The sequence below is a fragment of the Urocitellus parryii genome, chromosome 9 (assembly GCF_045843805.1).
Source record: "Urocitellus parryii isolate mUroPar1 chromosome 9, mUroPar1.hap1, whole genome shotgun sequence".
Taxonomy (NCBI): domain Eukaryota; kingdom Metazoa; phylum Chordata; class Mammalia; order Rodentia; family Sciuridae; genus Urocitellus; species Urocitellus parryii.
In genome coordinates, this window is record NC_135539.1 from 75,340,596 (window position 1) to 75,367,876 (window position 27,281).

Consider the following 27,281-nt stretch of genomic DNA (forward strand, 5'->3'; position numbering starts at 1 on the left):
TTGTGCTAACATATTTCCGGGTGAGAATAGATAGGGGTTCTCAGGCTCTAGGGAAGTAGCAATTAATATTTATGAGTCAATGATTCTCTAGCCTATGGAGTAACAAGAAAATATTTTGCATGTAGATTATGGTTTTTAGTCAACAAGATGAAGCACACATAGCAAGGACGAGCAGCAGGCCAGGGGCTCCCATCCAGCAACTCAAGGACCAGAGCTCCTGGAATCTGAGGAATGAGGTTTTCCTTCCAGGTGGTTGTCAAAGAGATGAGAGGGGATCTGGCTTGTACTGAGCACAAGGGGTCAGATGTGTGAGGTTTGAAGAGGGCAGAGTTGAGTACTTCTCTGCTTGGGAAATATGTTTGGAAAAACAATCCTTTTGGGTGCATTATAATGAGACATGACAGCAAGATTCATGATGCCAAATTTATGCATGCTCATAACATGGATCAAGCTCATTCCTGAATAGCTTCCTTGTCCTCCTCCTTCTCATCTACTTGCTCTACATTCCTGATCTTTCTTCTATTATTGTCATTTTAATGAATGTGATATATATGTACATGTAATCTATGAGAATGATTTGATTTATTGATTGACCGTGGTGTGTTTGTACATGAAAATAGCATAAGAAGTAGATTTCATTCCACAGTTTCCTCCCCATGCCTTTCTTTTTCCTTCCCTCCTTCCTCTTTTTTCCCTTCCTCTACTCTGCCAGGCTTCCTTCTACCAAATATTCTTTTCATAATTTTATTCTGAAGACAAAAAGGAACTTTTGGCATGTTTTATCCAATGCTATAGCTGGAATCATGATCAATATTAAAAAGAAAAAAACACCGAAACAACCTTAATTACAGTATGTTTGAAAATATTCATGTCAGTTAGGATGCATTTATAGAAAGGAAACCCGTAAATCACTTGGAAATTTAGAATATAGAGTGATGTCAGAAAATGTTGACAAGAAAAGCTCCAGTTTCTCCCACGGAAACTTCAAGAAACTATTGGAGTGTGGTGAATTAACACAATATAGATTTGTAAATAATCAGTTGTCTGAAGCACCAATGAAATCATGCAGTGAAGAAAAACAGGATTTCAAGTAGACAATTTCAGTGTGTTTTTGTCCACCATTGCCAAAGCTGCCTTGCACAGTGTGGTCTTGTTCTGTGGGTGGTGTCAACAGAGCTATCAATTTCCTTCCTCAAAGCAAGTTAAGTGCACTGAAAGTCACGGCATCTTATCTGGTCTCAACATTTGGAAGATAACAAGGCTATGCTTATCACCTCTAGAACACCTTGCTTCATCCTCCCAGCCAGGCAGGCAGCTTACCCTCTTAGATAGTTGCTGAAATTAGATGACAGGCTTCAGCAGATCAGAGAGGCAGCTTGATACTCATAGTCCAGCAAACACCAGAGTTCATGGCACATTACATGCAAAAAATAAATTATAAGGTACATAAAAATGGCATCACTTTTGTTAGGTGTCATTTTTATGACATTTTTATGTCATTTTTATGACCTTAGAAAATGTTTGCCAGATAATTTTAGTGTATCATAGAAAATAGAATAATTTTCATTTCTTTTTTATTCATTTTTTTAATTTAAAATAATTAAGATAACCACCAGTAGTCTTTTCCAGTGCATGGAAAACCAATCATGACTCAGGAAGAGTGGAGGAGAAAATTGAGGCCCTTTGCAACATTGAAGCAGATTCTGCACAAATCATGCTTAGCCCTTAGAAACCACTGGGATTATGCTCTCCAGGGTGATTGAGCAGTTTTCAGAGATTCTGAATTGTCTTGCATGTAGGCAAAATGCACTGAGGGCAGGGTTTTCAGGGAGAAACTTTTATCTTCAGTGTTGCTTTTGTTTGGCTACAATAAGGCCAAAAAAAAAAAACCTCATAAAAATATCAAATTGGCTTAATCCCATAGAGATGTTTATTTCCATAACAGAAACATAGAAGGAATGAGCTCTGGATATTGTCCACATGAATCTAGAAATTCTCCATCTACTCCTGGCTCTTCCCTCTTCTGTGTGTTGACATCACCTAAATAGCACAATATCCTGTTTAGGATGAGCAGTCAACTCATAAAACAGAGGGATACTTGTAGAGCAGCTCCCAGCAGAATTCTTCTCATGTGGCATTTACTAGGACTGGGTACAGTCTTTTTTCATGACCTCACGCCAATGAGTGACCCAAGGAAATAATCTGGAAGAAAGGGGATATTGGGAGACAACCATCTCAGTCACTGAAATCATAATGAATATTCAATGATTTCTTTACATTGAGTACATTCAGTGTGATTCCTGTCTTGCCTAGACTTTGACCTGCTGGGCAAACTTAAAACCCTATAATATTGAAAGTATCATTTTACACTAAATGAGTATGAGTCTTTGGCGTCGAGACTCAGTTTTAAGAAATGGGTCATTGTAAATAGAAGAAGAGCAATAAGTTCTCAGTATAGAAATGTTTCTCCTAGATAGTGGGTACAAGGACAGACAAAGAGGTGAAAATGACAGGCCCCACTCAGCATCAGGTCTGTTAGAGGAGAAATGTGGAGACAATAAAAGGAGTGTGACTAACTTTCATTTCCTCTTTTGTTTAATACAATGTGAATACATCAGCTTGTATGTGAACTTAACTGAGGAAAGAAGAGAGACCCAGTGACTGCAGCTCTGGTGGATCAGGAATTTGATGCATAGAGATGTAGTAGAAGCCACAGAGCAAGAGGTCTGCTTATGGGATGGGTAAAGTTAAGATTTCATCTTACGTACCTAAAGTGTAGTCTAGATATCTGTAGAAATTCTGTTGAGTTCAAAATGCCAAAAAAGCAAAAAAACAAAACTGGAGAGCTTCCATTATTTCTTCTGCATGAAGAATAACAGGTGATGGCAACATCACTTTGGCAGAAATTAAACTAAGGCAATGAAAAGAGTGTACCAAGAAGTGCTATCAAGGTCTTTGCTCTAATCTTTATAATTGCTTATAATAAAATAAAGGAATGGGTAAGATAACAGAGTTAAGATTATAGCAGCCTTAAAGGACCACGTTTTAGATGTGCTATTGCCCCTTGGTATCTGAAATGGAAGTTTGGAGTTTCTGGGCTTTGTGATATAGTTATTCAAGGTCTCAAAAAGCAGAAACATCTCAAATAAATGACATAGTACTATATTTTTCTAAAATACATATATATCATAACAATATTCCTAATAGAATGATTGGGAAAGTATTAGTTTCCCCAAAGTAGTGAGGAACATCAATTTTCTCAAATTTTAACACAAGTTGAGTTGAATTTCCTATTTTTTACAACTGAAAGGATCCTAACCTGGCATTTTTCAGTACTACAATGTTCAGCACTCTATGTAACAGTAAAAGCAACTTGTGCCTTTTTTGTTATTGATCTGTGTAAAGTCAGCACATGGTTCTCCCCTAGGTTAATAAGCCTTCATAAATTCAATAAAAATATTATTGTTGGATTCATAAGTTTATGATAGAAAATTTCCAGAGTTAGGAGAATAAGGGCCTATTGATCATCAGAATTTTCTGCTGCATAATTACAACATGACACCTGTCCTTACCATTTCAGGCATATTGTAGTAAACCTCTTCTGATATTTTTTTTTTCTATATTCCCAGTAAGACATTGAAATCCCAAGGTAGGAGCCATGTGTTTCCCACTAAACAACTGGGCCAATCTTCATGGATATGCACAGAAGGCCAACCTCAATGTATCAGACAATTTGGGAAGATTGTGTCTCAGTGGAAATGGACTGGTGACTGGAGGGACCACCCAAGGTGTTAGCTCTAATATTTGAGATGGTAGATTCTTCTCCTAATATTTGCTAAACATTATCAAAGTTGCAATAGTCTCAATAAAATTGCTTATAACAAAATAAAGAGCTGGGCTTCCATCTTACCTAAATTTATGGTTGCTAATATATGAATATAATATAGAAATAACTCTTTTAGCTCTCAGATTTAATAGCACAGTGGTTCTTTCCAGAATATCCTTAAATTTCTCTCAGTGGAGGATTGGTTGGATATATTTTAGACACAGAAGTTCTCTTTAAGTTTTTTCATTTCAGGAGCTGGGGCTGGGGCTCAGTGTGGAGGGCTTGAATAGCATGTGTGCTATTCCAATTCCCAGCACCACATCTAAATAAATAAAACAAAGGTCCATCAACATCTAAAAATTTAAAAAAAAATTATTATTTGAGAATCTGATATTTTTATCGATTAATACAAACTCCTTATATGATATGAAAGTTTATATATGGTCAGAAGATTTTATTTCCATTTTAATCTGATCATTTCACTTTTTTCTGTGATTTATATTGGATTTTTATTTCTAAATAAACTCCAAGATTCATAGAGAAGTAGAGTTCACCATGGAAGGTGGGTGAGGTTGTTGTCTACTGAGATGTGGTGGATGTGGGGCAAAGATATTCTGGCTCTGTGTCCAGGACACTTATTCAGGTAGAGTCTTGAGTACGTTGTACTGTGTCCAAATAGACCATTTGGAGACCAGGATCAGTGCAGACAAATATTCTGATCTGAGAGAGAAGAGAGATGGAGACAGTGTCCAGGAATTTCAGCTCAGGTAAACTCAGGAGATACCATAATCCAAGTTTGGATTTCACAGGAGGAGTAGTCAGAATTTTAATAATAAATGGAGAAACAGCAGTGAAGACTGAGGGCTCTCAGTGACCTTTGTGTCACTGAGCAAAAGTAGTTTGAAAGGGAGTTTACAGGGTGTGTTTACTGCCCGGAAATTCCTTCTATTTAATTTTTAAGGTCAGTGGTTTTCACCTTTTACAAATTAACACATTTCTTACAAAAGTAAAACATTAATTGTAGGGGAATGAACAATGAAAGATTTAGCAACCATTTAGAATCCCACTTTTCAGAAAAACCCCAAGTGTTTAGTTATCTTTAGAAAAACAGTCCTTAGCTGTCATTTATCCTTTACTAAGGAGCATGACATAGCACTTGTGTTAGTTCACAATTTTCAAGATTGTACACTCATGAGCAATGAACATTTTTATTACAAAGCAAAATAAGAACATTCAGAAAATATATTGCCAATGAGAAAGTCATCAAGGCTAATATTTTTTTTCAATTTTAATCTTTGATGTGTTTTTTGAGTATAAGAATTTGAAAGGTACTCAAGAGTCCTCTTAAATTCTCTGTGGGTGTTTATGTGTGGGGGGTAAGAGAGTTCATTGTTTCAAATAATGTGTGATTGAGGAAGTGCTTGATCTCATAAAATCTAAACCAGAAGTAAATAGGATCTGTGCAAAAGGCAGAGATTTTTACTTTATACAAGTAGACACTTTTAAAAAAAAATAACAATTAGATTTGAGTTTAATACCAATTAGATTTTTAAAAAGAACAGCAAAGACAGAACAATCTCTACAAAGGAAAGAATTTTTGTCTGGCCTACAGCTATGTCTAAAATGCTGCCAGCCAAAGATGAGGGCTCTGTAGGATGAGTAAATATCACACTGACAGCGGAGGTATTCAAATAAGTTACAAGCAATATGGAAGCAAATGTTTTGGACACAAGCATACCTAATACAAAAATTTTAAAAAAAAGAAAACAGGCTTGAAACATTCCTATTTGAGGGTGCTCAAGAGGGCATGTAGGCGGGCTTTTCACTGCGTAATGCCATCTCCTTTGTGACCCTCTTCCTGCATTTCAAAGGTCATGAAAAGACCATTTAAAAACTAAGCATGTGTAGAGCCAATAGATTGTGGACTGTATTTTCTATACAGCTTGTGTTAGTGACAGCCTCTACACAACCCCAGAACACTAGTCCTTTTCAAAATTCTGAATAACTTTGGAATTTACAACTACCTCACCTCACCTAGTTACACTCCACATTATGTGACTGAGTTAAACCCAGACCAACCCTTACAACAGTAAAGACATTACTGTATTCTCTGTGAATATGCTAAGCTTTGAAGTACAAATTTTACTTCTACACCAGTCCTTATAAAGACATTAGATGTTTGAAAAAAGTTTAAATGTGAAACACTGCATTTAGTTTTAGGAGCTTGGCTTTGAATGAGATCACTATTCATTTAGTGGTGAAAGGGTAAAGTTTCTAATTTGGAAAGCTTGAATGTAAAAGATTAGGTATTATTAAATTCCTCTGTTACACCCAGATTCCTGAGATAGTTAAAACAAGGCCCTACTGGCCGTTTAGCCTAGGGCCCTGTGCAGTTCCTCACAGGGCCCAAACCAATCAGTTTGAATGTGTAACCCGCTTACGAATGACCAATCACCCTCGCCCGCCAATGATTGTGCCAATCACATCTCAGAGTTGTTGTTCAATTTCCCCGCACCTCATGATGATTTGTTCTGATGTATGCAAAGCCCACTGCCTCTCCAAAAAGTGTACTTAAGCTCCACCTGACCTCCGTTCTGGGCTCTGAGCTGCGCTCCCTTCTTGAGTGGGCACAGAGTCCCAGCGCGCTGGAATGGATCCCCAATAAATCCCCTTTTGCCAATTGCATGGAGTAAGTCTCTTGTGTGTGGTCTCTCCCTCCGACGTTCCGCCGGACCCCCCTTACAGTAGTTCCCCAAAGGAGTTAGAAGAATATGTAAAAAGAAAGGAAGGTCCCTTGGAGACTTGAAATTCTGCAGTAGCACAATCCCATCTTCTTCGTTCAAGAAGACTATAGTTCATTTTCAGAATTCACTCCAGAATCCAGTGATCTTGGGATGTCAGCAAACCCATCAGGGCAAGAGGTACATGAAGAGGAACAGCACCACGTCCAGAAGCACTAAGAGCCAGAGGTCCAGGCAGTAAGAGTGCTTGGGCAGGCAGCCCATTGGTCCTGGCCTGCAAGGCCCCTGCCGGCGCCATCCCCACCCATTCGCTGCGTGCCTTCATCCTGCCACGCGCTCTGGGACTTCCCTGCCCCGCGTGACCACTCAGGAAGCCTGATGCGGGTGGAACGCAGCACGGCGCCTCAACCCAGGGAGGCGAACCAGTAAACACTTTTTCAAATTATAAAACAGACCAAAAATCTAGGTGATTAAAAAAGCATGTAGGAGACCAATGCTAGTTTCACTACGCAGAAAGAATGACTACTTACAGTTTGTAGTCTTTCCTTTTTGATCATGAATCATTTATGAACATATGACATTGTTGATTAATATAGTTCTTCTCTTTTAATTCAATTAAAACCTCTTATTCCTTTATGTAATAATTTTTATTAATAAATATTCATGTTTGACTCAATGGCTTCAAATATTCCATTAGTATGTCAAAAGTTTATACAACTATTCCAAAATACATAAATATTTTTCCAGTATTTATCTTTTATGGATAGTTTTGGACATGCTAATAAATAATATAAAATGTCTTAATTTTGCATCTTACATATTGATTATTTCTGGTAGTTACCTAACCGGTAAAAGCTATAATAAACTTTAGCCTCTGGTAGCCTGTTTTAAAAGAACTTTGCACAGTTGTAATCATTTGTCTTCTGCTGAGCAGAATGTCATAGTGAGTGCAGATTTTACTACATACTTGTTAGGATTGCATCTTCTTGGGACTCAGTAGTCAAATGATGGAAGTTTGACATTTTACAGGTGAGTAAACTAAAAAGGCTAATTTTTGTTCATTTTAACATTTGATTATTTCTCTGAGACTCCAAAATATAGTCCATAATCCTTTTTTAAAAATTCTTTGTGTTTATGTGCATGGTGTGTAATAGTTCATCATTTCTAATAATGTATGATCAAGAAGAGGCTTCATCATGACCAACAAACAAAACAAGCAAACAAACAACAACATCAAAAAACCAGTACAAAAATCAAAGAAAATTAAAAAAAAAAAAAAAAAAAAAAAAAACCAGGGATGTGAGGTTTCCACTTTTAACAAATGGCCAATAATGGTTCAGTCTCTCATAATAACTCATGATAATAATATAAGGGGAAATTTATGAAAACTAACACATTTTTATGACTATGTAGTAATTTACTTGAAATGTTTTTCCATATGGAAAAAGTGACCTGGCTCTTGCCACCCTTCTTTTCCAGATTTCAGCCGCGTTTCCTAGAGTGGTCGCTGCTTCCAGTCCGTTCAGAATAATGGCGACAGTTGAAATACTGAACATTGGTAAGAAACTCTATGAGGGTAAAACAAAAGAAGTGTATGAATTGTTAGATAGTCCAGGAAAAGTTCTTCTGCAGTTCAAGGACCAGATTACAGCAGGAAATGCAGCCAGAAAGAATCATCTGGAAGGAAAAGCTGCAATCTCCAATAAAATTACCAGTTGTATTTTTCAGTTGTTACAAGAAGCAGGTATCAAAACTGCTTTCACCAGAAAATGTGGAGAAACAGCTTTCATTGCGCCCCAGTGTGAAATGATTCCAATCGAATGGATTTGTAGAAGAATAGCAACTGGTTCTTTTCTTAAAAGAAATTCTGGTGTCAAAGAAGGATATAAGTTTTACCCACCAAAAGTGGAGATGTTTTTCAAGGATAATGCCAATAATGATCCACAGTGGTCTGAGGAACAGCTAATTGCTGCAAAACTTTGCTTTGCTGGAGTTACTATAGACCAAACTGAAGTGGACATCATGAATCATGCTACACAAGCTATTTTTGAAATACTGGAGAAATCCTGGTTGCCCCAGAACTGTACATTGGTTGATATGAAGATTGAATTTGGTGTTGACATAACCACCAAAGAAATTGTTCTTGCTGATGTTATTGATAATGATTTCTGGAGACTCTGGCCATCAGGGGATAGAAGCCAGCAGAAAGACAAACAGTCTTACCGTGACCTCAAAGAAGTAACTCCTGAAGGGCTCGAAATGGTAAAGAAAAACTTTGAGTGGGTTGCAGAGAGAGTAGAGTTGCTTCTGAAATCAGAAAGTCAGTGCAGGGTTGTAGTACTGATGGGTTCAACTTCTGATCTCGGCCACTGTGAAAAAATCAAGAAGGCTTATGGAAATTATGGAATTCCCTGTGAACTTCGGGTAACATCTGCCCATAAAGGACCAGATGAAACATTGAGGATTAAAGCTGAGTATGAAGGGGATGGCATTCCTACTGTATTTGTGGCAGTGGCAGGCAGAAGCAATGGTTTGGGCCCAGTGATGTCTGGTAACACTGCATATCCATTTATCAGCTGTCCTCCCCTCACATCAGACTGGGGAGCTCAGGATGTGTGGTCTTCTCTTCGATTACCCAGTGGTCTTGGCTGCTCCACCATACATTCTCCAGAAGGATCAGCTCAGTTTGCAGCTCAGATATTTGGATTAAACAACCATCTGATATGGGCCATACTGCGAGCAAGCATACTGAACACATGGATTTTCTTGAAGCAGGCTGACAGGAAAATCAGAGAACATAGTTTATAAGAAAGAATATGTCATTTCATTTTTTTAGGCGAAAAAATACAAATTCTAGTTCAGCTGCAGAAGAAAAAGCAAGATGAAAAGATGGTTTTAGATCAGAAAACAATATATTAGTGAATAAACACTTCTAGATGGATGGATTAAAAGGTCATCTGTTCATATTAATATTCCTTCATTGGTAGTAAAATTACTGTAGAAACATTTTCAAATTAATCTCTTACCCCACTATATGATTATTGTTAGGTAGGTAACATTTTTTAAATGCTAATAAAATCCTATTATAAAGCTCCAAAAAAAGAAAAAAGACAAAAGTGACCTGGTTCCAATTATCTTCTCATATGTGGAATATTGCTTGAACCTCACTTCATATGTATAATATTAGCTAACTATTAGACATCACGTAGAATTGCTTAGTCATTAGATAAGCAGTTGGGACTGTGGATTCCAGTTATTTATTAACTTCTAAAGGCATAAAGAGAAGCAAAACCTGCTTAGGCTGAAGAGTAACAGCAATGAATTCCGAACATCAGTATGTGCAGCTCAGTGATGGCTACTTCATTCCTAGGCTGGGCTTTGGCACCTATAAACTGGAAGAGGTAACAGCAGGATGATGGGTAGAGGGTTCAAAAGAAAGTAGACACAGGATGACTGGAATCCAATATGGGTTGTCAAATACTTGTATATGACTGTGGGTGGCTCACATGTTTCTGTTTGTCCAGGCTAGAGACAATGGTCAGAAATTGCTCTATATTATTGTTTAATAGCATGGTCACCTATTGACTAATCTCAGTACCCTTCCCAACCCCACATTTTAGTCTATTTACCAACTTGGTAGAACGAAAATGTCAGTAATTGATTTGTACTGGGACTTGTTTCTCTCTTTATTTCTATACTTCAGGAATTTTTTTTCCTTCCAAGAAGAAAAGATCCAGAGACATCTATGTTACTAAAGGTACTTGAGAAGTACCTTTAGCAAGAAGTCAGGACTAGTATTAGCAGAAGCTGGTAGGACCCAGGATTGCATTCAGCTTGATTTCATGGAAGAAGAAAGCTTCTGAAAACTATAAAACAGAAAAGAGCATGTTTGATTTGCCTTTTTGCTCTTTACCAAGTGAACTTTCAAAACATCATCCAAATTTGTAGCCCATGAAATAATGTTCAATTTCTCTCGTTTTATATTGTCCACAAAAGAGAGTGAGTTAGCTTTAAGGGCTGACACTTATGCTAATAATCCCTTACAAGATGAGCACATTTTCTTATTTGTAAGTCTATATCTTTAGTACAGACATTTTTTTATCCAGCCAGTGTTCAGTTCTGTCATAGAGATTCAGCTGTGGGCCAGAGGAGTCATAGCATATTGCTCTTCACTCAGGAGGCTATTATCAGTCTGGTCCCTGATTGGCATCAGGAAACTTTGATTTTTCACTTTTTTATAATTCACAAAGATGGTGAAGTTCCCTAACTGGTAAAATAGTGGAGTTTATTTATGTATTCTCCAGTGATGTTCATAGTCCACTTGTTCCAGGGCAGTGGCATAGTTTGCCAAAAGACCAGAGAAAATACCTGGAGACTGCATACAAGGCAGAGTCCTTATTGAGAAATGCCCTTGGGGAGGGTCCAGCAGTGACAGGCTGAACCACAGCACCTGCCTCCCTGACATTGCTTTGCCAAGCAGGGCTTCCTCCCCCTCAGGACATTTTGTTCTGTGAACCGTGGCCAGATGAATGACACTTATCCTTTCCGCAGTGCCCTCAGTTCTATCCCAGTCACCATGAAGAAAGGGGTTTTAACCTGAAAATTTGATTTGTTCTTTGTAGTTATATATGACAGTAGAGTCTATTTTGACGTATCCATATGAACACGGAGTATATCTTATTTTAATTAGAAAGCCAATTTGTGAGTGTACATACATGATGTGGAGATACACTATGGGGTATTTATATATGTCAGACTTAGCCCACTGTCTTTCTATTCCTATTTCCCCTCCCTACTCTTTGTTTCCCTTCTTCTAATCTTCTGAACTTCTATTCTTCCCTTCCCTTCCACCTTGTTCTGTGTTAGTATCTATATATCAGAGAGAACGTTCGACCTTTGGTTTCTTAGGATGGGCTTATTTCACTTATTGCCGAGGCCCGGCTGCAGCAAAATAACCGGGGGGGTGCCGAATAACTTGTGCACATTGATACAGCAGGAGTAGGAGCTGTTTATTGTAGGACCACAGAGGTATTTATACATTTTGCACAGCTTATCTTAATTAGCATAAACTAGATACATCAGTCAACCAATAAGGAATCTCCACACTTAATGGCTGGCTTTTGTTACTTCTCAAACCACTCCCTCTGGCATTTTGCCAGGCACCATCCAGACTTGTTTACGAACTCTAACAACTTATGACAGTTTCCAGATCCAGCCATTTTTTTTTTTTTTGGAAAATGTCATAAAGTCATTTTGTTTTATGGCTGAGTTATATTCCATTGTGTATTTATTTCACATAGTTGTTAAACATTTATCTTTTATTGTGCACTTAGGTTGGTTATATTTTGAATTCTGCTCCTATAAACATTGATAAGGATGCTTCTCTGTAGTAGGCTAATTTCAACTCCTTTGGATACATACTGAGAACTGGTATAACCTAGTCCAATGGTAGTACCATTCCTATTTTTTTAAAAAAATTGCCATACTGCTATCCAGAATGTTCTATCAATTTGCAGTTCCACCAGCAATATATTGTGTATCTTTTTCTTTACATCCTTTCCAACATTTGTTACTCTATTATTATTATTAGAAGTAGTAGTAGTAGCAGTAGTAGTAGTACTGGGAATTAAACTCAGGAGCACTCAAACTCCAAGCAACATTTTCAGTCCTATTTTTTTTAATTTCATTTAGAGACAGGTTCTCACTGAGTTGCTTAGTGCCTCTCTGTTGCCGAGACTGACATTGAACTCCCCATTCTCCTGTCTCAGGCTGCAGAGCCACTGGGATTAAGTTGTGTGCCACCATACCCAGCTATTACTATATTCTTGATATTTGCCTTTCTGAATGGAGACAATTAAAATCTCAGAGTAGTTTTAATTTGCATTTCTTTAATTTCTAGAGATGTTGAACATTTTTTATATACTCATTGAATGTTTGTATGCTATGTTTTGAGAAGTGCCTCTTTACTTCCTTTGCCCATTAATTGACTGCATTTTTCCTCCTTTTATATTTGTGTGTTAAGTTTTGGGGTTCTTTGTATATTCTGGAAATTAATGCCTTGTCTTCCACGTGGGTGGCAAATATTTATAATATTCTTTAGGCTCAAGAGAGCAGTTTTATATGTTAGGCTGCAGAAGCAGTGACATCATCAATATTCACTTTCTTAATTTTTTAATATCATGAACATGCCAATGAATGACTGTTCTGGCATACAACAAAAAGCATCATTCTACAAGTGACATTAGCTTGCCCTTGTTTCCAAAGTGCATGAGAGAAAGACAGAGTCCTTCAAGATAATGTATATCTGAATGAACAGGGCTAGGCTTGCTCTCATTATTCCATAATTTGGCAAGGTTTTAGTGAACAGAAAGAGACATTCAGGGCTATGCTGCTTTACTATGCCCTTATCTTTAGAATGATGTACCTAACTTTTTTTTTTGAGACTGGAATTGTGTTGTATCCTAGCATAGGGTATCAATTAACCAGCCCCACTGAAAACCATAAGAAATTATCTCAACAACTTTTGTTGCAGAAAATATTTTCCATGTGGTTTCAAAAGTACTTTATTGGGAATTAGTGTATTCTGTGTGTCTTCACTTGGAGAAGATTCATATGAACTTGCATTGTATTTCTTTTGTAATTAATCACATGCCCTCTTCCCCTATGTTAATTTTACTTAGTGATGTTATCACATAAATTAGTCCTTCTAGAAATTCACTGAACTTGAATTGCTCCTAGGGTCCACTAATGCCAGAGTACTAGGATTTATGTGTATGGAGAGGCTTCTTGGATGCCAGATACTTCTCACTAACAAGGAAATATCCAAAGTGATTTTAAGGACATTATACCAAATACAGAACTAACACAAGATGTGATTAGTTTTGTGAGGTCACTGCTTCTATGCATGATATTCAAAATAATTCTTTGGCAATTTCTTTCCTTCATACAGAAGAGAAAAATGGACATTCAAAGTTCAGGGTACTAGCACCTTATCACATAATTCAGTAGTCTTATGAAAACACTGGGATATAAAATTCTTCCAGTCTTTTGACCTGTCCTCTTTGCTCACTATAAGGTATCTCTCATACTATGGTTCTCCAAGTACTTCTTTTGGTCGTTCCTCTAGGTTCCTAATAGTAAGACAATAGAGGCCACCAAAATAGCTATAGAAGCTGGGTTCTGCCATATTGATTGTGCTTATGTATATCAAGTAGAAGAGGAGGTAGGACTGGCCATTAGAAGCAAGATTGCAGATGGCACTGTGAAGAGAGAAGACATATTCTATACTTCAAAGGTATTGTGTATACAGTGTAAAAATTATTGCAATATGATATAAAGAAGTGAAAACTGTTGGGTGAAAAGTTGTTGGTGATCTGTTGATGTGAAATTGATTACTTGTACAATGTTTATTCACATAAAAGATACAGTATCAAAAACAGGGAAGGATTTTGAATTCCTACTCACTGTCTACAAATTTATGACTTTAAAGTTCTTTATTTTTCTGATTCTCCAAACAGCATTTTGGTTGTTTCATTTGGTTATGAAATCTGATAGAATAGCATGAGTATATCCGTATGCAGAGTCCTGTGAGTTCTTCCAGAAATTCACTGAATTCACCAGATTATGGATTCATTATCTCCTGGTTGACTTTTAAATCATTCTGAATATCCATGATACATTTTTCATTATCAAAGAACAATGAAGGGCTTTTCCATTTGTAGTAAACAAGATATAGCTAAAGTGGCTTGATTATTAAGATGTTCAAAATGTGTTTCCCTTCAGTTTTTCAAATCAAAATATAAAAATTTTGAACTGAATTCATGAGATGGACTAACAATAGCTTTGTAATATCTATGAACATTAATCATAGTTTAAATAGTGTTATTATTTGATAAAAATTATATGTCTTGTGTAATTCTTTCCATAGTTCAATTGTTGACAAATAATGGACAAAGATATAATCCAGTTTACATGAATAGGGTCAGATCAATGAAAACCTAAGATCTGAAGTGAATATCTTCCCTATGATCATCCGTTTTCAAGGAATAGACAAATAAATGTCTCAACATGAAGTTAGTCAAATCTTCAAAATATGGGTAATGTATTAATCTAGTTATATTTCCTTTTTTATTCTCTGTAGTTATGGTCCACTTTTCATCATCCCAATCTGGTCCAATCTTGTTTGGAACGATCACTGAAAAAACTTCGTTTTGACTATGTTGACCTCTACCTTATTCATTTCCCAATAGCAATGAAGGTAGGCAATTTTTAGCATCAAACCTACTTAATTTCAGTCATCAGCATGACTATCATTATCATTGATGGTTGAGTTGAGATTCTATTATAAATTTATATAAATTTAATTTATATGAATTATAGAAATTCCAAACTATGGTTAGATTTATGATAATAAGTTATCCTCAGAATCCTTTCTGTTTATTTATCCATTATGTATGCATTACTAGAGATTTGCTTGCTTTTTGCCTTAGCCTTTTCCACTGATGGTAAATATGACTTTGGGGCTGTTCAAGTTTCAGGTCATTAATATTTGATAAGGACTCTTCATCTTCCAGCATCAAATCAAATTTGAATTGAAACTTGAATGACCATCTTTGGTACACATACATATTCTTAGATCCACATGTGTCCAGGTAGATAAAGACCACTCTTCAGCCTGTGTCATCATTGAAACCCATTATTGCAGGAGATCAAGCCCATGCAACCAGTGACTTTCCCAGTGAAAGAGAGACATTTCTCTAGGGCAGTATGTAGGGACAGGAAAAATAACATAAGCTACTAGAAGACTCCATTAGGAGACCTGAGAATATCTTATTTAATTATACGTGTGTGTGTGTGAGTGTGTGTGTATGTGTGTGTGTGTGTGTGTGTGTGTGTGTGTTAATAGTTAAACATGTAGATAATTTGATGTAAGGGAATACAGGAAACTAAGCACCTGAAGGTATTCCTTATGACTCCACATGTAAAGAATTTGGAAATAGATGAATATAGACTGATGTTTCAGGTATTTCATGGAGATTTAGTCTCCCATCCCATAGATATCTAGCAGCCATTTTGTGCATGAATATATGAATTTGGCATGATTTCTGTTATGATCACTTCTCTTGCAGCAAGGAGAAGAGCTTTATCCAAAAGATGAAAATGGAAAAATAATATGTGACTCACTGGATCTCTGTGCCACATGGGAGGTGAGTACCTGAAGGAGTGACCACACTGGAAGCCCAGAGGACTAAAGTAAAGTTATGCTTTCTCCTGAAATTGTGGGTCTAGAAATCATTAAATTTAAAATAGATTTTTTTTGTTGGGGTTGTGGGGAGGTATACATTTTTTTAAGTTGTTGAAGGACCTTTATTTTATTCATTTATGTATGTGCAGTACTGAGATTTGAACCCACTGCCTCACACATATGAGGCAAGTGCTTTACCACTGAGCCACAACCCCAGCCCAAGGAGGTACACATTACTGGAATGTAACAGAGAGACAGAGAGGAGAAGAACTGATGACAATGAGGAAACGCAACTGCTGCCTCCACATGCAGTCATGTCTGTTGCCCTAAAGAGGACACACGAGTTCCTTTTCTAGCTCTCAACAACTTTCCCTATTATCTATACCATTTTCCCCTCTTCACAATCAATTCATCAGCTTTGTTGTCCTTCCTGGATAGTGCTCCTCTTAACAGTTCTGTCTTGCCTTCATAGTGACATAGTTGACTGTACATATGCCTCTTCCCAACCCCTTCCTCCCAAGGCCATGGAGAAGTGCAAGGACGCAGGATTGGCCAAGTCCATCGGGGTGTCCAACTTTAACCGCAGGCAGCTGGAGATGATCCTGAATAAACCGGGCCTCAAATATAAGCCTGTCTGCAACCAGGTGAGAGCCCTGAGCCTCACTTCCATCTCTTATAACACTTCCTTGTATCTGCACCACTTCCAGGTGTCTGTCCTGTACTGTCCCCCAGTTCATTCACCATGGTGGAACAGAAGGATGTAAGATTATCCACTGTTTTGGAGTGTGTGGAGGATTCTCAATTGTATCTCATCTGAATCATTAGTGAAAATGAGGGGAAGATCTTGGTTCCTAGTATGTGGCAGAATCTGGTGATGTAAAGGTGATCAAGTAGGAGGATGGTTATTTATCTGACTTCAACCCAAGGTGAGCTTGTCCTTGAGCAATGAAGGAAGACCAGATACTGGATGGATGAATGTGCTCTGGGGGGAACTGTGTGTAGGAAAGAAGGTGAGTACATAGGAATAGGCACTGAGCAAAAAGAATGAAAATAGATCAGTGGTCAGGGTTTGAGTGGAGGTTGGGTGCCTGAGTCCCTGCTATCTCTATTTCAGCTTCTGGACCCAGAGGAACAGTTAATAAAGATAATAAAGCAGATATTGTGAAATTTAAATGACTGAGAGGAAGTTACTTGTTTATGATGACACTGATGGTGGATGAAATCCACATTCAGGAACTTTTAGCTAATTATACAGTTGTCCTTGTGCCTGAGCCCCTCTTACTTGACTTTCTTGATGCTTTCAGATATCAAATCAACTGTGCAATCTCATGTTCTGTGTGCATGGTTCTGTGCTCTAACTTACTTTTGACAAGTTTCAGACATGGTGTAATAGTCAGTGTTTGGAACAGAGCTTATAAAAACAATGAGTTCATAAATGGAGACTGAGCACTATATATTTCTAATAAGAATGTTAAAAATGAAAATATTTTTAATATTAGTTTTACATCTTTTTATCATGAAATTTTTCAAACATACAAAAAACTTCAGAGCATGATCCTGGACATCCATATTTTCCACCCCGTATCTAAAATTGTTGACTTTGCGGAACCCTGTGAGATATTTATTTATGTGGGAATCCTTATAAATATGTGTAATATTTTGCTAAATCTGTTCAAAGAAAATTGTACATTAGACTATTCACTTTTAGAGAGCTCAGGGAACATATCCTAGGAATGAAGATGGTCTCCCATGTAGCACATTTACATTACGACATCTAAAGGTAGCAGTAAGTCTCTCACATCATCTAAATCCAGTCAGTGTTCAAGTGTCCCTTTGCTTCTCTGAAATATCTTTTGTAGTTCTCTCCATCCTGAGGATGGGACTCAGGTTCACAGGTTCCTTCTCTCATGTTTTTTTGTCCTCTTTTCACACGGAACGTTCAGCTTTTCCACATGATATTGAACCAGGTTTTTTTTTTAACTGTCTTATATATCATTTAATTTGTTTTACATTCCCATTTTCAGTCACTTAGAAGGTAGAGTTGAGTTCCTTCTTATAGACCAAGGGTCTGCTGAAGAGCCAAGGAGCCAGGTGGTCCTCAGTTACTGGGTTTTTGCGTCACACTAGAACAGCACCCAACATGTTGCTCAGAGCAGCAGGCATGGGGTGATTAGAAAGCAAAAAGGAGAAACTCCAAGAGAGAGCAAATCTTCACAGAGAGGAGAGGCATGGCATGCTCATCTTGCTTTCCAGTCTTGTTGGGTGTACCATGGAAGTTTGAAGAGTTCTGCCCAGGTTCACCTCTTGAGTGTTGACTGACTGTGGGATTTCTTCAGATTATTTTAGTTTCCACTGTGCATGTTACTGCCCTGCAGAGGGGAGATTTTCAGGTCAGGGTCACTTTGTGTCACATTGAATGGTTCAAATTGGGACTTGTAAGTAAAGATTATGGGGTGTGTGTGTGTGTGGGGGGATTACTCTAAGCTCCCTGAGTTCTGGAATCTGTTTTTTTTTCTTTTTCTTTTGATGAGTAAATTTACCCAAATATCAGCCACAGAATACTTAATAAATGTCTGTCAAACTTGTTCTATGAGTCTTTGACCAAATTCTTGATTTATGGCACAACGTTAATATCCAAATTGAATTTTTAAAAATTCAGCTTCTTTTAGTTGCAATTTTGTTTTCATATTAACATTAGAACCAGATACCTTCTACCTTGTCCACTGCAGGTAGAATGTCATGTTTATCATTACCAGAGGAAACTGCTGGACTTCTGTAAATCCAAAGACATTGTTCTGGTTGCCTATGGTGCTCTTGGAACTCAACGATACAAAGAAAGGTAATGAGAACCTCAGGGAGTAGACCTCAAATACCATTGAAGATGAACTATTTATAGTCCTACAAGACTCAGAGTTTATTTATTTTTTTATTGGTTGTTCAAAACATTACAAAGCTCATGACATATCATCTTTCATACATTTGATTCAAGTGGGTTATGAACTCCCATTTTGGAACTCAACGATACAAAGAATGGTAATGAGAACCTCAGGGAGTAGACCACAAATACCACTGAAGATGAACTATCTATAGTCCTACAAGACTCAGAGTTAAAAGGTCACTCTCAACTGACCCTGGAAGAGTAGAAAATTTTCATTTCTGGGAAGATCCCATAAGACACTGATGCTGCTGGCACAGGGACTGCATTTGAGGATCCCTGTTTAGAGTGGTCCAAAGAGACCTGAGTCTCTTTTGTGGGTGGATCAGCGGTGCTGAGGCAGGAAGACTTCAAAACTTGAAATTCAATGAGGTCCTGTCTCAAAAATAAAAATAAAAAGGACTAGGCTTATGGCTCTGTGGTACAAACCTTTGGATTCAACCCACAGTAAACCACATCTCCCCCAAAAGGGAAATATATGAAATCCTCCTAACCAACTTGGCCTCAGGGCTTCAGCATCTCTGTCTTTCCTTCCAGCGTTGACCCGAGCTCCCCAGTTCTCTTGGATGATCCAGTTCTTGGTGCCTTGGCAAAAAAGCACAAGCGATCCCCAGCCCTGATTGCCCTCCGCTACCAGCTGCAGCGTGGAGTTGTGGTTTTGGCCCAGAGTTTGAAGGAAAATGAAATAAAAGAGAACATTCAGGTAGAGAGGAGGGCTGTGGGAATGTGGGTTCTTACACAGTGTCCTTCACATGTGTGCTTCTTTGAAATTTGCAAAGATGTTATTGGGCCAAGTCAATATCCCCAGCATGTCCTCCACATGTAAGTTTTCATGCTTTCATAAGAGTATTCTCTTACTCCACAATGGGATATGCAGTATAGCCATTTAGAATTAAGATTGGATAAATTCCAGAGGTTTGGTATTCAGCATATCTGACCATGTATTATATAACTCTGTGCAAGACAACTTTGTATGTTCTTTTTACTTATTTTCTGAAATGAGAATTTGGATTGGGCGACTTTTATTCTATGAATTATGATTTTATTTTACATTTCCCCAAATTATCAATGTATACTAATATTCATATATTTATTCATTGTTAGCTTTTACACTTGTCTACTGTCAGTTTATGTACTGTCATTTAATTGGTTTGTTTTTCTTTCATTTTCAATAGGAGAACAATTTTTGAATCATCACTAGTTACAGGAAAACCTACCCAATATTGAGGTTAATACAAAGAACAATTGTTTTTAAGTTTTCTCTTTTTGCATTGGATCAGCCTGAACTCAGTGAATGTCTTACAGCTACCCAGGCTACTCATGTTTTTTGTCAACAACGATGATATACATCTGCAGGACAGTATGGTCCCTCTGCTGTAGTCCTACTTGCTCTGTTGTCTGAGGTGTCTGACCTCCTCTCCATGGTACTTTACATCCATTAGTGGACAACCCAGGCTTCACATCATCACACAGCACTGTCCCCAGGCAATGAATGAAATCTCACAGAGCCTTCAGCTCAGAGTAGCTTCTACCATGTTCTAATGGCCAATAAAAGTTGGCCAATGAAAGAGATGAGGCACGACTCAAGAGGTGCAGAAAGAGACACCATCTCTTAGTGAAAGAAGCTTCAAATTCACATAGGAAAGAGATTGAAGACTGGGGATATGAATTATTGGGGAGAGCATTTTTGCAAACAATTGACCACATTGGCATATTCTGGATATTTTTTTTTCAGATGCAATTGTGTTTGTTGAAGTATGTTCTCCCACATTCTACTTGTGCTTCCATTCTCCTTTGGGTATATTTTCATGAACAAAGTTCCTTCTCTAATTGGTGTCTTCATGCCTGGACTTTGTGGTTAATGAGTGTCATGTTTTTACTTACATTGGCAAATCTAGTATTTTATTACATTTCTTTATAAAAGTCTTACCTTCCTTAATTCCACATATAATTCAATAGCATTTTTTAAACATTGTATGAAATAAAAATCCAAATAGACACATAATTTTTAAATGACTAACTAAATCTTCCCAGCAACTGTATTACATTTTTGACTACTTTTTTATTATAAAGAACATAGAATTGCTTTTTCAATCTCTATGCAGATTGTCTCTTGTTTGTTTGATATTGCATTGGAATGCTTAATAAATTCAGAGAAACTACTTTTTGAATTATTGAAAATTCTACTCCATGATTGTGATATGAGTTTCCAATATTTAACTAGTATTTAAACATACTGCAGTAAACTGATCTATGAATTCATTTGTATTAATTCTGCTTTATTTATTTCTACTGTAGTGACAATTTTGATAATATTTAAATAATATTTCCATTTTTACTTGCAACTTTCCAAATGTACAGGAAAGTTCAAAGAGGAATGCAGAGAATGTTATTTATCTAATTCCTCCATTATTAAATAATCAATATTTTCCTCTCTTTCAATTTCTTTTTTTTTAAATTTTTTTTTATTGTTGGTCGTTCAAAACATTACATAGCTCTTAATACATCATATTTCACAGTTTGATTCAAGTGGGTTATGAACTCCCAATTTTACCCCGTATACAGATGTTGTATCACATCAGTTACCCTTCCATTGATTGACAAATTGCCTTTCTAGTGTCTGATGTATTCTGCTGTCTGTCCTATTCTCTACTATCCCCCCTCCCCTCCCCTCCCCTCCTCTTTTCTCTCTCTACCCCTTCTACTGTAAATCATTACTTCGATTTGTATTATCTTGTCTTACCCCTCCTTTCCTCTTGTATGTCATTTTGTATAACCCTGAGGATCGCCTTCCATTTCCATGCGGTTTCCCATCTCACTCCCTTTCCCTCCCACCACTCATCCCTGTTTTATGTAAATCTTCTTCTCAACCTTTCGTCCCTACCCTGTCCTTGTTTACTCCCCTTATATCAAGGGGGTCATTTGGTATTTATTTTTTAAAGATTGACTAGCTTCACTTAGCATAATCTGCTCTAATGCCATCCATTTCCCTCCAAATTCTATGATTTTGTCATTTTTTAATGCAGAGTAATACTCCATTGTGTATAAATGCCACATTTTTTTTATCCATTCATCTATTGAGGGGCATCTAGGCTGATTCCACAATCTTGCTATCGTGAATTGTGCTGCTATGAACATCGATGTAGCAGTGTCCCTGTAGCATGCTCTTATTAGGTCTTTAGGGAATAGACCGAGAAGGGGAATAGCTGGATCAAATGGTGGTTCCATTCCCAGCTTTCCAAGAAATCTCCATACTGCTTTCCAAATTGGCTGCACCAATTTGCATTCCCACCAGCAATGAACAAGAGTGCCCTTTTCCCCGCATCCTCTCCAGCACTTATTGTTGTTTGACTTTCTATTGGCTGCCAATCTTACTGGGGTGAGATGGTATCTTAGGGTGGTTTTGATTTGCATTTCTCTGACTGCTAGCGATGGTGAGCATTTTTTCATGTACTTATTGATTGATTGTATGTCCTCCTCTGAGAAGTCTCTGTTCAGGTCCTTGGCCCATTTATTGATTGGGTTATTTGTTATCTTATTGTCTAATTTTTTGAGTTCCTTGTATATTCTGGTTATTAGGGCTCTATCTGAAGTGTGTGGAGTAAAGATTTGTTCCCAGGATGTAGGCTCCCTGTTTATCTCTCTATTGTTTCTTTTGCTGAGAAAAAACTTTTTAGTTTGAGTAAGTCCCATTTGTTGATTCTAGTTGTTAACTTTTGTGCTATGGGTGTCCTATTGAGGAATTTGGAGCCCGATCCCACAGTATGTAGATCATACCCTACTTTTTCTTCTATTAGATGCCGTGTCTCTGATTTAATATCAAGCTCCTTGATCCATTTTGAGTTAAAAATTACCAAGATTTATGTATCCATTCTTTTTCAGTATGATAGCAATTCCTGAAAAATTTTTCATCTATAAAATGTCTCAAATTTAGACATGGTGGCATGGTGAAATCATTTCTTGAGTTTTAACTGTTCATTGATGGGATATAGAAATCAAACTGTATCATTGAAATTATTAAATCATCTTATATGTTTCATGATGTTGCCACTAGGTTTCTCTGGGTCTCTTAACTATATCACACTATAGTCTTGGAATAACATTATTTTTCTACAACTCCTTTTTGAGATCTCCTTTTGTTTGTAGTTGGTACAGTTTCTGTATATGTCAAAAGTGATTTCTTTTCAATTTTTACCTGATATTTAAGGACCATTTGAGTGTTTTGTTTGATGTTTTTAATAACTATTGGAAATTTTTGAGATATTTTAAATGTTTTGCAACAACATTATTTCATTGCATTCTCATGATTGGCAATATGCAATCTAAATATTCTAAAAATTTCCTACTGTGTGATAGGTTTTTGATTTTGAGTTAACTGAAGAAGACATGAAAGTCCTAGATGGCCTGAACAGAAATTTTCGCTATGTTGTCATGCAATCGTAAGTAACTTTGATAGACCTGTGGCCTTTGTTTATTTATTTTCAAGTCTTTCCCTCCTTTTCAGTGCAGTTTGATCAGAGCCCAGACACTGGAGTTGGTGTCAAAAGGATTCCCTTGGGGCTGTTGGGAAAACATTTGGTTTCAAATTAAAAACTGTGGACATCTTAATGCAGAAGATAGAGGGTTTTTTTTTTTTTTGAGAAGAGAGATTCAAAAGCAAGAGAAGAATGTGCAGAAAAATAACCTTGTTGAAGAGAATTAATAATCATGAGAAAAAATCTCTACTCTTTTTGGGTGCTTTGTGATTATAGAATCTGGCATTGGATATCATATATTATAAGTGAGAATAAACAAGGAATATATGTCCCTTCTGCCTGTTGGAAATTGACTTTATAATAGAAATAAATGGGATGATGTTTTAAAGGAGATTAGAGAATCCATGATTACCCAGGCTTAAATATTGGCAGATATATTGTTATCATTACTAACATTTTTGTTAATATAGATACAAATGAAGAAGTAGTAATATAATGTAAAGAGGCAGTAGCAATTGACAATTCTTGCTACCTATTATATTTCAAGAAGTAATGATTTTCTGTTGTATTATTTCTAAATTATAGAGATCTAAATAATATATGCAGAGCTCCTGAGATTTGCATGTGTACCTTATAAACAACATTCTTTCCATATCCAAATAAACACCATGTTGTCTGTGATGGGCAGTGAGAAAATCATTAATGAATCTCTTAAATGGAAGTGAGATGGCTAGCAATATACTGCACATCTAAAATGCTTTTTGTATTGGTGAATATCTGAGCTTATCCTTATACAAAACATGGCATAAATGAATGTGTCCTCTTCCACAAAGTAAGTAAATAATGTGGTGCAATCTGTTTCTGCTTTCACTGAGATAAGAATAAGGAAGAATTTCTTTGATTTGGTAGATTGACTAATAGAGCTAAGGAAGATGAATATGAGTGAATTGTTGTCTCTGTGAGTTCGTTGTGTTCTTTCTTGGTAAGGGAATAGAATTTGTATGATTTAGTTAGAACTAAAACACCATCTCCTATATGACTATGTTCGTGAACGTAGAAATAGCAGATTGTACAACCACTGAGGAAATATAATGAAGCTCAGTAGGTATCACTTATTTATCCTGTAGAAATGCAGTCACTGAGTCTATGTTACATAATTTTCTTTTTCATTTTAGTATGTCAGACCACCCAAATTATCCATTTGCTGATGAATATTAACCTGGACACCTTTGTCATGACTTCAACTAGTATCCCCCACTTTGATTGGGATGCGGGAGGTGGCTCAGATGCTCCTGATTGGACACATCACTTCTGTTAATCCATGCTTCTTAGCAACTCACATTCTGTCAAAGCAAAGTTCATTAGTCCAGTAAAGAAGACACTAAATTCTCAACAATTTTTGAAAAAAAGAAAATAAAGTTTTTTTTTCCTCAAGATTCTGCATTCACTCTGTTACATTGATGATTAGTTTCTTTTTGACTCATTATAAACAAGAACTAATGTGGCTTTAAGCCTGTCAGCAGGAGCTTGGTCATGCTAACCTATTCCTGGGATTGGAAAAGATAGGACTTCTAAGGCTCTGAAGAAGTAGCAATTGGCATTTATCAGTCAATGCTTCTCTAACCATGGAATAAGAAGAAAATACTTTGCATGAAGACCACAGTCTACAAGACGAAGCACATAGGGCAAGGAGGAGCAGCAGGCCAAGGGCTATCTTCCTGCAGGTCAAGGACCAGAGCTCCTGGAAACTGGGGGATGAGGTTTTCCTTTCAGATGGTTGTCAAAGGGGTGAGAGGGCATCTGGCCTGGAGTGAACACGAGGGTTTAGATGTGCAAAGGTAGAAGAGTTGAGCACTCCTCTGCTTGGGACACATGATTAAGATTTTTTTTTTGTGTGTGTGTGTGTGTGTATTATACATAATGTGAGATTCATGATGCCAAATTTATACTTGCATATAATGTTTGATCAATCTTATTTCTCAGTACCTTCCCCTTTCTAGCTCTCCTCCCTCCCCCTTATCTGCTTGCTCTACTCTCCTGACATGCCTTCTTTTATTGTTATTCTAATTCAGGTGATTTCTATGTACCTGTGTATATGAGGATGATTGGATTCATTGAGTTACTCTGGTATATTTGTACATTAAATAGCATAATATGGTAGGTTCCTTTCACCAGGTACTTCCCCATGCTTTCCTTTTTTCCCCTCTCTTCCTCCACTTGCTTTCCTTGCTCTAATCTGCCATTCTTCCTTCCACTAAATGTTCTTTTTTTATTTTATTATTTTATTAGTTACACATGACAGGACAATGATCTTGACAATTCATACATTTGAATCAAATGGGGTATAATTTCTCATTTTTCTGATTGTCCAAGTTGCAGAATCACATTGGTCATACAATCACCTATATACATACAGCAATAATAATGTCTATTTTATTCTGCTGCCCTTCCTGTCCCCACTTCCCCTCCCCTCCCCTCCCATCACATTTCTCTACCCCATCTAATGTGACACACTTCATTTTTTTTTTTCTCCTCACAACATCATACACGTATTCTGTATAACAATGAGGGTCTCCTTCCATCTTCAGTGCAATTCCCCTTCTCCCTCCTTTACCCTCCCACCTTTCTTTCCTATTTAGTGGTAATCTTCTTTTCATGCTCTTATTCCCTATCCCATTTTGTGCACTAAATATTCTTTGATAATTAGAAGTTGCAGACAAAAAGGAACGTTTGCATATTTTATCCAATGCCATAGCTTGATGATTAGCCACATGAAGAGAAGCTGAAAGCAACATTGTTTAAAGTATGTTTGGAAATATTTATATCAATTAGGATGTATTCATAGAAAGAAATCCCATAAACCACTTGGAAATTTAGAATAGTGATGTAAGAAAATATTGGACTAGAGAAGCTCCAGATTCTCCCATCAAAACATCACGAAAGCATTAGTCTTGGGTGAATTAACACTACACAAGTTCTATAAGCAGTGAGTGCTCTAAAGCAACAAAGAATGCACACAATGAAGAAAGGGGGGACATTCACAATTGTAGGTAATTTCAGAGTGTTTTTGCTCACCATTGCCAAAGCTGTCTTGCAGCATATTGTCGTGGTCTGTGGGTGGTGTCGGCAAAGCTGTCAATTTCTTTCCCCAAAGGACAGTTAGTGTACTGAAAGTCACTGCATCTTATCTGGTCACAATCTTTGGAAGACACCTACTAGTAAGGCTGTGCTTGTCATCTCAAAAACAGCTTGCTTCATCCTCCAGGACAGACAGACAGCTTAACCTCTTAGATAGTTGCTGAAATGAGATGGCATGCCTCAGCAGATCAGAGATGCAGGTTGTTACTCATAGTCCAGCAAATACCAGATTTCATGGCACATGAATATACAGAAAATAAATTCTAAGGCACATAAAAATGACACCACTTTTGTAAGGTGCCATTATTATGTACCTTAGAAAATGTCTGCCACAAAAATCTTAGTGTATCATAGAAAACAGAAGAACTTTCATTTTTATTAATTTTAAAATGAAAGTAATTAAAATAACCACCAGTAGTCTTTTTCAGTGCATGGGAAACCAACATGATTCTAGAAGAGTAAGGGAGAAACGAGTCCCTTGTGACTTTGCAACAGCTTCTGCACATTTCATGGTCAGCCCTGAGAAACCCATGGGGCTTAAGCTCTCCAGAGGCTTTGAGAAGTTGTCAGTGATTCTGAATGCCCTTGCATGTGGCAAAATACAGTGAAGGCAGAAATTTCAAAGAGAAGCTTGTTATCTCTGGTGGTTGATTTTGTTTGGCTACATCAAGGCAAAAAATCGCATAAAATATTTCATTTGGCTTAAACCTCATAGGTTTATTTCTATATCAAAAATCCTAGAGAAAATAAGTTGTGGATAGTGTCCCTGTGAGTCTAGAAACACTACCATCTGCTCCTGGCTTTTCCCACTTCTGGGTGCTCAGACCCACAGCAGACCACCCAGGACAGCAAGCAGCTCAATATCCAGTGTAGGAGGAGGTGCCACCTCTTTGTATGATAAACCACTTAGAACAGAGAGATA

The 27,281-nt window shown here is 37.2% G+C and overlaps 1 protein-coding gene and 1 pseudogene across 1 annotated transcript; both read left to right on the forward strand.

The window, feature by feature from the left end:
- The first annotated feature begins 8,040 nt into the window (after positions 1 to 8,040).
- On the forward strand, positions 8,041 to 9,423 carry LOC113200195 (bifunctional phosphoribosylaminoimidazole carboxylase/phosphoribosylaminoimidazole succinocarboxamide synthetase pseudogene; annotated as a pseudogene).
- A 461-nt stretch (positions 9,424 to 9,884) lies between these two features.
- Positions 9,885 to 24,607, forward strand: LOC113199189 (aldo-keto reductase family 1 member C4-like). The gene is made up of 9 exons (XM_077802462.1): positions 9,885 to 9,968; positions 13,694 to 13,861; positions 14,708 to 14,824; positions 15,696 to 15,773; positions 16,333 to 16,455; positions 18,541 to 18,650; positions 19,284 to 19,449; positions 23,103 to 23,185; positions 24,397 to 24,607. Exons 1-9 carry the CDS (start codon positions 9,885 to 9,887, stop codon positions 24,437 to 24,439), a joined length of 972 nt encoding a protein of 323 aa, XP_077658588.1. The 3' UTR covers positions 24,440 to 24,607.
- Positions 24,608 to 27,281: the final 2,674 nt, after the last annotated feature.